We start from the raw sequence: 14,879 nt of genomic DNA, 5'->3' as shown, positions 1-14,879 counted from the left end.
GTTAGATGATTGGGTTGATGTTAGATGATTGAGAGGACATTAACTGTATAGTGAAATGTGAAATTAAAGAATACAGATAGATGATTCTTTTCATTATTTTTGAGAAGTTCCTCTATAAGGTCGGCTTCATATATATTTATATATATATAGAAGCAATTATGAGAGAAGAGAAGAGAAGCACGGTTAAAATAGTTTTCTAGACAAGTACGGTTAAACACATGCACATCATTTTGTTAATTGAATCTCATATTTTAATTGATAAATTGATTGACATGGGCATTAATATGATCTAAATCATGTTCACCTCACTGCAATATGTTGTTTAAACTCTCAAAGTTAGAGGAGAGGCTTCAAAGATATAGCAATCAATCCAGTAAAATTAGGGCTTTGATTGCGAAATGCAATCTTTACTGAATAAAAATCAAAACAACTGTCATGGCATCATACGCTTTATTGATATTAACCTTTACACATTTTCAACATGTAATACAAACTAGAACAGTGAATAACCTTGGTGAAATATGAAGATGTCAACAAACAAGGTACCAGTTAGTAAGAATATAATGCATAAATTATCTTAACTCCTATCAAATTTTCTGATCCAATCCAGAAAATCCTGAAATTACAGTATTACACATTTCTATTAAGTATAATGCACAGGAGATAAGGAAATTATCATGTCATTTTAGTATTTAAAAAGATATTCGATTTGGCATTTCTTTGTCTTTAAAAATATATGATGGAACAAGATACTTACAGAGCAGATCATGATCACTATGATTTACAGGGGCATAATTTGCATTAAAGAAGTCACTCCATGCTGATTTTTCAAATTCATTCATTTAAGATATTGCTGATTTGAAACCTTTGACATAAATTTCATTAAATTTTGATGAGTATTATGTCAGCATGTTCATATCCAGACATGCTGTTATTTTATGTTTCTAGCATGCCTCTACATATTAAGTTAATTTGGCATTCCATTCCATGCTTATGTTATTAAATAATCAAAATGCTTGTGAGCACTGAAGGGTTAAGATTGCTTTCATTTTGCAATTTCGTGCATTTTAAATAAAACATTGAATTGTGTTTAGCAATTTGAGTTGGAGATATCTTCTCTTGTTAATGATTGTATATTTCAGTCTAAGACATAAGCCCGTATCTACAGCTACTTTGTAGCTGTGGTCTTATCAGGCACCATGTCAATGCCAATTACCCGAGACCATGTATCATGCTGGGTTTGTTTATCTTAATCTCCTAAATAACTGGTCACATGCATATCATATTACTTAATATATATTATTTTCAGTATTTATTTTATAGTACAGTTATAAATGTGTACAAATGATTTCTAGTGAATATTGATATAGAAATAGAACATTAAAATTTAATGTGAAAGTTGGACATCAGAAGTTAATATGAAAAAAGAAATCTATTAATGATTATATTAAAATTTTATTTTATTTCAATACTGCGAAGGGATTAAGTTTTTATTGTAATTTATTGTATGTCATTTTATTTATTTTTGCACAGTAGCAAATATTACACACTTTTTAAAAGAGAATAACATAATTCTGATATTGTCAAGCAATAATGGGCAGGATGGAAAAGAAGAGAACACATCGATGATCTACTGATTTGTAGTTGAACCTATTTTTTAACAGATTCATACACAATAATGCATTACTTTTTTTAATTTTAAATAAAAAAAAGTTTTCTTGACAAGTATGGTAAAACAAATACACCTCATATTGTAACTTGAATATCTAAATGTAACATATCATTTAAATAAATTGCATGATGTAGACCTGATAGGTTCTAAAGAACTATCACTTCACTGCACTATTTTGTTTGAACTATCAAAGGAAAGGATAAACCTTGGAAGATATAGATATCAAATCTTTTAATTGCATTTGATGCAATCTTTACCCAAAACAATTGATGCTAACAAATTTGGATTAAAGATGTTATTAGCATGGCTTAGTATTGAAATCAAGTCTTTTTTTACAAGAGTTTAATATAGGTCTAATTTCCTAAGGGAAATGTAATATGTTAATAGGAGTATTTATTATTCAAGTGATACAGATCACATCAATGAGACATAATTTTCAAGATAAAACATTAAGAAGCACTTATGTATGCACCAAATACCTATAAAAAACAAAATAAATAAGTTATACGCACCAAATTGAATAAAAAAGCATTGTTGTAAGTTGTTCTGATATTGAATATCTTCTTGCAAAAAAATCATATTAAATTAAGTAAATTAATTTCAGATGGTAGACCTAGGCTAAGGGACATAACTCACAGGTACGTTTCAGTACCATTTTTGTAAATATATTTAAATTTCTATTAAAGTAACACAGATTATTTAATCCTGGTTCACATAGATGCTTAAAAATACACAGAAGGATTTAATGACTTCTTTCTCTTAAACATGATCTTCAACATTAAGGAATCTCTACCATTTCTGACCATTCAAATGACCACGATGCAGACTCAGCATTTCTAATGATTCTGATAAAGATGGAATTAACTTGTATTTAGTATATTTTTTTGTTTGGCTAAGTGTGTAGGTTTAATACAAATTAACATATATTCATATGACCTGTTATTGTCCTTTCTCTAATCCATAGTCAATTTATACTTTTCCCAACAATTTGAATATTTTTATATATTCAACCTGTGGTTAGTTTGATCTTAATCTTTCATTGGTCAAAGTTTGATTATGTCGTAAAATGTTCTTGCTTTCCTCTTAAATTAGTTTTGTGATTGTGCTATCACCAAAAAGGTAATTATGCCTGATGACATCACATAAAAAGCACCCATCTTTTTGAGGATCATTGAAAAAGCAGGATGATGAATGTCTACATATTGTCTAAAATACCAGGAGAGAAACAGATTCCACCACTGAAAGTCATGCAATTTGATATTTATCCACAGTTAAATTTTAAATTTTAAAACGCCCAGCAAGCCTTGTGTTCTAAATTTGAAAACTGAACTGTCTGGAGTTGAGAAATATCATATTACACTTGATATAAGGGTAAAATCAGTATGAAAAGGCATGTATAACATGCTGCTGAACATTAGCACTCGTCAATCAATCATACAATCATTTTCCATATGGTACACTATATGTAACTAAAATAAAGCAAAACTTTTCATGATCAAAACATAATAATTCCAATGTTGAATGCAAGCTTGCATTTCATTGGTCAACATAAAAAAAGACTGGAAATTCAAACATTTCATAACATTGTAGAAACTTCTATGCAGACAAAATGGTTCAATAAATATCAATTAATTATTAGAGTACTATAAATCTCTTCAAGCATTATATAGGAATTATAAGTAGTAAAATTTATTTTTACAGATATCATTGATGTGTTCTCTATTAGTGTTTAACCCAAAAGCTTAACCTTAAGTCCTTCTGGTTGTACAAATGTATTTTGTTTGTGAATAAATTAGCTTATCTTTTTAGATTCAGGCGTCACTGATGAGTTTTTTGTACACGAAACACACATCTGGCATACAAAATTATAAGCCTGGTAACTTTGATGAGTTTTTCTAGTTGAGTTAACACATCAATTTATTCCTTCAAAATAATCTTTATTACTATAATAAACAAAGGATGACATTCAGACATTCATAAAATACAAAAACATTTTGTTGTATTGTCATCTTTTACCATCATCATAATAGGCATCAATATTGATAATTCTATTGCAAAATGTAAGAATTTAGAAAAAAAAACTTATAAATATTAAAATCATAAATCCTGAATATGATGACAAAGCTGAATGACTTAGCATACAGCTTCCTTTTTACATTTTGAAAATGTGACCGAAAAATAATTTAACATTACTTTCCTCATGTTTGGAAATGCTGTCGTAAGAAAGTTTGTTGCAAGGTAACATCAACTTGTTTTCTTTTTTAATCTTCAATACTTTGAATTAGAACTATTTGGTTTTGTAATTTAGTGTTTTTGAGTCAGCAGCCAAAATTCTGCATTAGCTTATTTGCAATAATTTCTGATGATAATTAACAGAAAATAGTACCAAATAACATGGATTTGAAAGTTTTGGTTTTCTTATGAAAATATATGCTGTGTTTTTGAATTTTAAAACTTATTTCATTGTATACCTGAATAAACTCAATACAGAAATACATGTACAGAAAACTTAAATATTTTTTTGTTATATCATGATTTTAATGTTTTCTACATGTGCAGATCTTGAAGCCCAATAAATATTCTATCTCAGTCTTAAAATGCATGTATTACAGACAACCATTATCTACTATTGATTCATTTATTATCGTGGGTGGCAATTTTCTTGGATTAAGAAAAACTTGCATTTTTCTGTATATCTTATTTTGTGGTTTTGCCAAAATCTGCATACAACCTTATAGAAAATGTGTCATTCCTTGGACACTTAAATTTGTGGTTCCCCTATACGCATGAAATCCATGAAAATTGGTATCCCACGAATAATAATGAATCCACAGTATTACCGACAAATATCATCTACTATCATGAAATTGTCTCAGCTTTAGATTTGTTCAAAATTACGACAAAAGTTTTGATTGATCTTGACAATCAATCATCGTCATGATATGGCTGCAGAGCAAACTTGGCAAACATCATCCATATTGACGATACAATGCCAGCTACTGCTAATGCCCACCCTGTATAACTACTAGAATACAAAATCAACGGAAAGTTCAAAGGTAAAGTAAATATTACAACCTGTTCATTTAAAAGTAAAACATTGTCATAAAGTAAACCCCATAAAATATAACAGTTTGGTATTGAGAATAAAACAAGAATTATTTCTGTCACTCCACGTGCAAACATCCATGAAGAATTATAATTCCAAATGTCACTGCGATATAATGTTGCAGTCACAAGAATTGCTAAAGAGGTTATTTTTGTTGCAGTGGTTTGGTTGTCTTCTCTTAAACTACTGAAGATTCTCATGTCTTTTTGTAAACAAACTAACACAAGGGTAGCTCCACAACACTGAAACAGAAATAAGAGGCATTTAAAAAGATGACAATAAGTTATATACTATATTTAGATTTGACGATGTGCCTGAAAAGAATGCTGTTTTTTGAAGAAACACCGACAAAAACAAGAAAATTATCTGAGTTTTTTCAGAGCCTTTCAACAAGACAGGAAATATTTGATAAACTTAATGAAGATGAATCAAAACCTGTTGATTGACTGATTGGTGTTTAACACCACTTTCAGCACTATTGTTGTATTTTGAGGTGGTCGGTTTATACTGGTAGAGGAAGCAGGAGTGCAGAGAGAACCACATCCTTTGGTTGGAAAAACTGACAATCCTAGTCAATTAAGATTAGAGTCAAGCGCACCTGCCTTGTGTGGGATTCGAACTCACAAACTCGGTGTTGACTGACTAGTGATACAGTAGTTCGACTACTTAGACCACTCGGCCATCAAGGTCCCACTCAAACCCTGTTGATGTTTTGGATACAAATTAAACCATTGGAACTCAGAAAATCCACAAAAAACCTTAGCTGAGATATAGACATAGTACTGACACACTATTTCATATTTAGAAGGGCCTACTCTAGATGCTTTTGATTTGAATAGAGCTTTTAAAAGATGGACAGTTAGAAGAAACCTAGAATAAGTATTGTTTTTTTTAAAGATAACACATGTATGTACAATATTTTTAAGGTTTTCATGTTACTTGGATTATTTTACTTACAACACATTGTATCAGTTTAATGTGTTCTCAGAAGTCTAATATTGTTAATGATTTTATTGCCTTTGCAAATGTAATTTTATAGCATCTGTAAATGTAAATGAAATTTATTATTCAAATTTAGTGATCATAATCAAAATGCAGATTATGAAATAGAGATGTGGGATTAATGTCCATGAGACAATGCTGCTGCTAATTGAATTTTGTTTTGTCTACATAATGAAAAATATGTTGGTGAAAAAAAATTTTGAAGTGCCAAATAAAAAAGTTATTTAGCGAAAGAGGTTAAGAAAATCAAAATTGGCCCCAGCAGGGATTAAACTTAACGGTCGCCCAGTCGCCCAATGCGACCAGATTTTCCGCTTGGCGAATATATTCATCATCCTGATCGCCCAGCTGGCGACCGAAAATATTTTGCATTGAATCCCATGTCTATCCTTTTCCCCACGATATAAACAAAAACTGTTCCCAAACGGAAACCTGATTGTCTAATTAAAGCGGGAAAATGGAACAGAGGATTTTTCGGAAACCAGTAAGGTCATTTTAATAACCAAAACCTAGTCGGACAACTAAGTTTTCGATGCGAAGTCATGATTTCACACATGTATACCCCTTCTCTAAAACACGTTTTCTAATTTCTTTTTTAAAGCTTCTACGATTAATTCATTATTTTTTAAGTGTTTTCGTTACGCTGTTGAATCTGAATTACTTTAGAGATACATCCCAGTTGTTCAGGGAGTCATTACAAGTTTGTTTTTGACAAAAACTAGTAAACACAACTTGTTCTTCAATGAAAAAACGAAACGCAAAATCTCATAAATAAATATAATAATATCTAGTATGCTAACCAATCTTCGATGAAAAGTAATTATATAACATTTTTAATCAACACTTATTAGATGATGGCTTGGATTTGAAATAACATTTAATGTTTTATGGAAACAGCTATATTGTCAACAGGAAGTTCAAATTGAAGGGAGACAATTTTGGCGGGAAATGTTCTAATTTCAGTACTGTCAAATCTTATGATATATTATGATGGCAATAATTCAAATATTATAAAGTTACCACACATAACCTTAACCAGACTCAAACATTACATATAGGATTACATAAAAAGGCTTAAAAAAAAATTAGTGTATGAAATGTACATTTAAGTTTTAGTTTAAATTATTAGTATAAAAATTGGTTGGGCTCTTTAAAAAAATATTTTGGGGGCCCAGCTGGCCCCTGTAGAAAAAGAGTTCAGTTTAGTCCCTGCCCAGGGATCAAAAATGGAACTAACCAATATCAAAACATGCAATTAAGTGGAATTTAAAAAGAAAATTAAAGAACTTATTGTTTTAGGAGAGTGAATCTAAGAAAAATAAACTGTTGACAAAGATATGTCTCGCCTGTCATCAGAAAATTCAGAAAAAGACAATCTGATGGACAGCAACATTGCTAATTTATTCAAAGTTGCTGGACCATGACATAAAGGGCAGCTCGTCAAAATGATCTTCAAACTGAGAAAAACTGATAGCAATGCAACTTCATTGAAAATATCATTGTCTATCATAAGTAGTTCCCATCAAACTAACTTAAGGGGTAATTAATTGAAATTCACTGAACCATGACCTTTATGTGGCAGGGACTCGAAATAGTCTTCAAACTGATATGCACTGATAGTAATGCAAATTTATAGAAGATATCATTGATCTTTCACAAGTAGTTCCTATGGAACTGACTTAAGAAGAAAACTTAACAATTGTTGACGCCATCGTCATCGCCGGAAAAGCATCATCTATGTCTCACCTTCCGAGACAAAAGTCGCAGTCTAAACTAAAAACAACATGATTTGAGTGACTTAACAATGTATACATGTACATAATATCTATTTTTACCATAAATCCATATACCTACCCAAACATCATGGTAAAAGCTGGATGTTGGAGCCATAAGACAAATCATTACAAATGATATAAATGTAGCTATGTTGCCTATTGTTGGTAAGTAAGGAACCTCTTTATCATCTTTTGGTTCTGTAAGTGGTAGGAGTTCACCAATCTATATGAAAATAAGATATCAAAGATTAATATGCTTAACCCCATCCCAACCCCATCATCAGACATGTAATTTCAAATCTTTTTACTTTCATTTTTATAAGTTAAATTATATGCACCTTTAGAATAAACATTCTATGACAAGCTTAAAGAAATGTTATGAATAAAAGCTAAACCTGCAATGTGAATGAATTACAATTGCTCTATCCCCTGAGAGTTTAATCATAGGGAGTCACTTAATAATTTCCATTCATTAATACAAGCTCATGTTGAAACTCCAGTCTGACTCAATAGTTTGATTTGTGCTATACAATATAGAATTTTTATTGGTTTCATGCCACTTCATGATTATTTTGAGTGTAAACCTTGCTGCATACAGGCTGGGAAAAAATTCTGCAAGCAGCCAAGATTGAAGAAAACTTGTCCTAATCAAAAATGCACTAAGTGCAAGTTAGTCAAGGGGAGACAACTAATAAATTTTCTCATATAAGTTATGTGAAGAAATATCAATTTGCTTCATCTAATTAGTCAATAATAAAAAGATAAAATTCTAACCTGTCTCAGTGCCAGTAACTTAAGACATATGCTGATGACAAGATTTGCACATAAAATTAATTTTAATGATGGTAATGTTAGAAACATTTGATGATTTTCTCTCGTTGCTATATCTGAGATCACTGCTACTATAGAAACCACAGCCAACATTGTAGACCTACAAATAAATCAAACAAGATTAATAACAGATTGATTGATTTTTAGTGGTTTAACTCAACATCAGTTTACATGGGCTTTGTAACAGTGAAATTAACATATATAATAGAAAAAGTTTATTTTGTTTAAAATATGTAAAAAATATTCTGAAAACAGAAAGACCAAAAACAAAATTTGAATTTTGAAGATTTCTTACATGTTTTTTTAAAATTCTGATCATTAGTTTTACAAGTCAACCATAACTTGACTGATGTATGATTTAATGTAAATACTGTGATAAAAATTTAAAAGAATATCTTGAATATTACTGTGTTTACTCCAGAGTGTTTGCCCTTTCTCAATACCAATAGACCAATAGACCAAAACATTTTTTTAATTTGAGTTTTAACCAACAGTGCTGTAAACATGTGATTACCGTAGTAATGTTTAAGACCTTCATTAAAAATAACACCAACAAACTGATAAATATATATAAAAGTGAATAAAGGTACTTTTTGTCAGAACAATTCTAAAAGTGAATAAAGGTACTTTTTGTCAGAACAATTCTGTAAAGTCATTACTTTATCTGGATGTGTATTTAGGGCCAAATTCCTCAATCCTTAAAATAATGTAAATTCTCAAAGGTCTTCTTCAACAATCTAGTACTGTAAATTCAGAAATTATTGTGAGGTTTTCATTAATGTGAATAATGCGACTGGGGGGGGGGGGGGGGGTATTTCAATAATAAGAACTTGCATTTTCCCAAAATCACAATAATTAATCTCGCATTTTTGTCCATTCTTTAAAAATGGCAATAATAAATGCACACAATAATTTCTCAATTTACAGTATATACTTCCAGCTACTACTATAAAGGGGAACAAAACAGTTGTGAAGAAAATTAATTCTAACATTTATCTTTCTGATTTTTGCTCCAACAAACATTTCCACTGACAAACAAAATTTTACAGAAACAAGCCAAATAAGCAGATATGACCATTTAATTCCATGTTCACAAGATGCTTAACTTTCACAATGCTGTTAAAACATTCTGTTGACTTACAAACAGTTATCTGACTTACATCTTTATAAATCTCTTTTCAAAAGTATGCTTTAGATGCTGGGCTTTGAGGAAACACAGGATGATGCAGGTTATAATACAAGATGACAGTATAAACAGGAGCACACCTGACACAGGTATATTGTCTTCTGGATATAGCTGAAAATATAAAGATTAAAATATAGAACATCATAAACAGAATCAAACACGACACAGGCACAGTTATGTTGGAAAAATCTGCAAATATAAAGTTATTGGACATTGTTAACACATCTGATAGATGAAAACATAAAAATTCTACAATTTAATTTGGAATTCATCTAAATACCAATAATGATTTTAAACAGAAAGTATGGTTTACATGGCTCATTATTATCTTTTCAAAATACTCCAGAAATGGTTGAATTGGCATTGGGGCCTTTAAAATTAGAAGGCTGTTTGTTGTATCTAACCAAAGAAATTTTATATACAAATTGTAAATAAATAATACCGTGTGGGAGGCTGGAGTTTTATAAAAATGCCTTCTACCCTCTTCCCTTCCTCCCCAGCACACATATTCACACATAAAAGAAAAAACTTAGACCAAGAAACATAACAACTATTTATCACAATAATTACAGTGTTTGTATGAAAGATGTTAGGATACCTAATCAATATAATTCTTAAGTTGGGCCTCAGACCCTGTATGGTATTTAGTTTGTCATGCACTCTTTCTGAAACCAGCTAGGACCCTAACAAGAGATATGTATTTAAAAAATATTTTTTGCCAAAGATCCCTCCTTTTTCAGTCTGCCATGCACACTATCTGAAACCAGTTTAACCGATGATAACAGATGAATATCAAATTACTTTTCATGTGTACGACATTTAAATCCTCACAAACGTTTTTTCCTAGAATATTTTTGTCTCAATAGCTTCAACAACATATTGTATGAATAACTAAGCATGATAAATTCCTCAAATGCATCATTCTTGCTTTTTTTGGTGATTAGGTAAAATATGTAAAAATAATGTGTGAAAAGTTTGTGCAAATCAAAAATGTTAATCTAAAAGGTGACTTTAATCATTTGATGCATAAATAGAAACCTTGAATGAAAAAATTATGTATTGAAATCACGCAAATAGCATCTTTAAAAAATAATCATATTCATTGTAAATGTTGAACATGAAACATATACAAATGGTTTAAATGATCCTGTTACCATGGTAACATACACCTACCATGATAGCTGCTCTGAATCCAGGACACAGACCAAGCACTGCTGAACATAAAATGATCTGTAGAAATTGCGTCACTGAGTCTGTTACCATGACAATTACAAAACTAATAACACTAAATACCTCTATCCATTGGAAAGCACTGTAGCTAAAAATGTAAATTGTACAGGTAAAATTAAATGCGTACAATCAGAAATGTAATGGAAAACACTTCATTTCATATTTTAATTAATTATCAGGAAATATCACAATCAACTGTATTTCCAATATTTAAGGCCATATTGACCTGTTCCTTGTAACATTCAGCCTGTATTTTGAGGTTTGTAATAAATCGGTAAAAAATTCAAATCGATATTTGAGTAATATCCTGTTCATCATGAATGAGTTTTAATTCTGTGGTGATTCTGGAACATGAAGTGGCTTTAAAGATTTCAAAAACAATGCACATGGCTTAGACAAAATTCTGAACACTCAAGAAGTTTCCATGATGACTGTGGCCAGGCTGGCTGACATGTATCTTACTGGACTTTTTTACAGATCAGATCTGAGTCATTACCAAATTACTCGCTTTGACTATAGAGGAATAAAAATTAAATATGACCAGCAGGACATGAGGATATGTTTACCCTCCAAGTGCACATAATTTCACTTTACTGTAGTTTGTATTGCCCAATATTTAGCTTTCAGCTTCTTTTTACATGTGTATCTTGGTATCTTGCTCTTTTTTAGTTTTTTCCATGGTGTATTAAAAATGTTCCTCTCATCTCACTGAATGATTTAAATCAGGGCAACATATATATAATTGTATTATTATATTACTGTGCTGTAGAAGAATATTTGCAAGTTTGATTGAATTCTATCAGACATTTTCAAGGAGTTACAAATTTAATATAAAATGTGAAACAGACAATACATGAAGTTGTGATGTTTATTCATACTCATGCCTTTCCCTTAAATCAGTATAACAGCATAGTTGATTTACACAATCTGTTCTTTAATTTTATAATAATAAGTGATACTGGTCCATTTCCAAAAGCAGCATTAACTCTAGAAATGTCAATCTTTTCTTTTACAGAAGTTTTGAAGTTTTCCTGTAAAATTTTGTCTGCTATATAACTTTTGGTGGACAAAATCATGATGAAAAATTTAAGTGGTCATATTTTTAACAAACCTTTTTTTTTTAGAAACAAATGAACAATTCAATTACATCCCTGGCTTTCAAATGTTTAGGTTGGAGCGATCCTACTGAAAGTAAATTCAGAAAAACACTTCAGACGAACAAAATTTAAAAAGTGTTATTTGAATTTACACTCAAGTACAGAGTCCAACTCTTATTCAAGAGGTAAGAAGAATAAAATGAGTTATCTTTCTATTTTTTGTAGATGTATAGTGTAAACTTACAGAGTCGGTGTCAAGTCAGGTCTAAAAACTATAAACACCAGACCAAGAAATATACCCAAAACACCTGTGTATCGGATTCTTTGGTCCTCTGGAACATGTATCGACTGTGCTATAATTATGAGCACACCACACACCATACTACATAGTCCTGCAACAATTAAACATGAAATAATTGCAATTTCAATAGTTAGTCTTAAGTAAGATTTGACGAAGATTTTACCACATATAGCCTACATGGTTTTTTTACTAAATACATTTTACCTGGAATGTCCATGGTGGTGATTTTACAATATATGTCCCAATTAAAATTTACCACATATATAAAATAAGGTGACCTTACCCATTATATGTCAGCAACTTTACATCTTGTTTATACCATAAACTATGACCAATGAGTATAGGTAATAAATTCGTAAAATGTTCATGTGCCATTTATCATACATCAGACCAAAATTGGCATTTTTTTATCAATACTATCAAATTTCCCTCTGCCTATTACACCCTGAAGAAAGCCATAAAAAATACACTATGATAAATCAATTATCAGGTTTTCTTCATATGCCATGAATTCAAAAATTAATGTAAAGTCTATACTAATGATACAAATTTTAAATCATGCATATCACATTAAAGATAAACATTAGCAAATTTCCATCATTTTTTTTTATACAAAAACATGAAACAAAATAAAGTTTTCAGGCACATTAGTCCTACTTACTCACAAAAAAGCTTCATATTGTGACAGACATCTCATACTGTGGATTCATTTACTTTCGTGGGTACCAATTTTCGTGGATTAAGGAAAACTTAGAAGTTCGTGGATATTCAATTTCGTGGTTTTTCCATAGTGTGTATACAAGCCTATATGAAATTTGTAATTCGTTGAATATTTAATTTCGTGGTTCAACTGTACCCACGAAATACATGAAAATTGGTATCCAACGAATAATAATGAATCCACAGTATTACAATACCAATTTGCAAAGTACTGTTTATCAGGTTTTCTGAATATTGAAACATTTACTGTAAAATATCAGATTGGTGTAAAAAATATGAAGCTTTCTGTAAGAGTTCAAATCAGGATCATCCATATTGTGTGAAAATCTGATAGATTTATTGGATTGCATATGTGTGTTTTTCATGTTGAAACAATAGTTTTTTCTTTTTTTATCAGTAACATCAGAAAAAGACTTGATAAGTTCCTGTCAAACTTATCAATGTCAGGTTTAACATTCTGATGTTGGTGATAAGTCCATGTCAAAGTTATTTGACTCGGTCAAGCATATAGGATGTAACAAAGCCTTGTTTAGTAATGTTATCAATAAGTGCAGAGTGATACTGGTACAAGGAAAACCAATTGACCATCATCATCAAGATAGATTGTTACCTGTCAGTACACATAACTTTTGAGCTAATAGATGGCAATCGTGCTGTATCAGCTAATCAGTCTCCCTATCATGTAATGACTGCTCCCTGTTTGGCTGCCATTAAGATGTTGCATCCCTATCATTTTTAAGTGTGATGACCCATTGTGAGTGTCTCAATGATGCAACCCCAAATGGACAAGTTTCACTTGTGACCAAATATAGCCTTGAATTTCAACTTTATCATATAACATTAAAAAGGCCATAATTTGGTTCTTAAACAGATCTTTTTCAAAAGCCTTATTGCTCGGTAAAATAAATGTCTTCATAATAGTATATTACAGGCTCACAAGTCAGCACATTTTGAATATATTGTCAAAATATGATGATTTTGTGCATTTTTCAGACATAGAAGCTTTAGGAAAACCTTGGCCACAAACTAAAATCCAAAATGTTTTTTAACCAAAAGGTGCCAATTATTATTTTGTATCACTGAACACAAACATTTATCCTATTCACAAACTTACCTGCAATATCACTAGCGGCAGATTCAGTCATAAATATATAAGATGATAATACATATATCAATGGGTTGGCATTCAGTAAAACTGATACACATAATAATCCTAAATGTCTCGTAAACTGAAAAGAAGAAACAGCAATTTAAATTTTACTATCAAATAAATCCTATATAACTGTTAAAAAATTAACCTACCTAAAGAACGAAGTGTGTTGAATATTGTTTGTTTACTTATTTATATTTTTAGAAATTTGTTCTTAATGGACTTTGATGTTGGTGGCTAATTTTTGATAATCCTTGTAAAATTTATTCACTTTTAAGATGCAGGGAAGTGAATATATTGTACAGACACTTGTCCTTTGTGGAAGACAGTAATTTGATGTCTATTTGCTTTCTTTGTGTCACAGGTTTGCTGTCTATTGATATCTAATTGATGTATAACTCACAATGACCTTCATTCACACAAAAATATGAAAAATTTTCAGGCATAATTAAAGCAAGTGTTCACTTAAATCTTTAATCAAATATTGTCACAGAATAATTTCTTAATATATCAGTTTACATTCATAATTTTTTTTAACCTCCTTTATCTGCTAACTAAAAATTATGAATAAAAAAAACGTGAAAACATTGAATTAATATTGATTCACTTATAGGGTCTTTGCATCGGCACTAAACACATTTATTTAAAAACCAGTTGTTGGCATGACACGGGTTATGTTCTTCTCATATATGTTATGAGAGTATGATACTAAACCCCTAACGGTAAGGATTGTGCCTGATATTCATATGATGAAGACATAATCTTTCAATCAGTTTAATTGAAGTCTGGAGCTGGCATGTCAGTTAACT

General features: G+C 30.5%; 1 protein-coding gene across 1 annotated transcript in view; it reads right to left on the bottom strand.

Moving 5' to 3' along the window:
* Positions 1–433: 433 nt before the first annotated feature.
* Positions 434–14,879, bottom strand: part of LOC127724478 (uncharacterized) — a 39,214-nt gene continuing 24,768 nt past the window's right edge. The window contains exons 14-20 of the mRNA XM_052231457.1: positions 14,035–14,149; positions 12,144–12,291; positions 10,746–10,890; positions 9,547–9,683; positions 8,330–8,486; positions 7,635–7,778; positions 434–5,020 (exon numbers count right to left, since the gene is read on the bottom strand). Coding sequence (XP_052087417.1) covers positions 4,598–5,020; positions 7,635–7,778; positions 8,330–8,486; positions 9,547–9,683; positions 10,746–10,890; positions 12,144–12,291; positions 14,035–14,149 — 1,269 coding nt within the window. The 3' untranslated portion in view covers positions 434–4,597. The remainder of the gene's footprint in view (positions 5,021–7,634; positions 7,779–8,329; positions 8,487–9,546; positions 9,684–10,745; positions 10,891–12,143; positions 12,292–14,034; positions 14,150–14,879) is intronic.

Source organism: Mytilus californianus, unplaced genomic scaffold, assembly GCF_021869535.1.
Source record: "Mytilus californianus isolate M0D057914Y unplaced genomic scaffold, xbMytCali1.0.p SCAF_14, whole genome shotgun sequence".
Taxonomy (NCBI): domain Eukaryota; kingdom Metazoa; phylum Mollusca; class Bivalvia; order Mytilida; family Mytilidae; genus Mytilus; species Mytilus californianus.
Note: the sequence above shows the minus strand (reverse complement) of the source record. Positions and strands in the feature narration are given on the sequence as shown.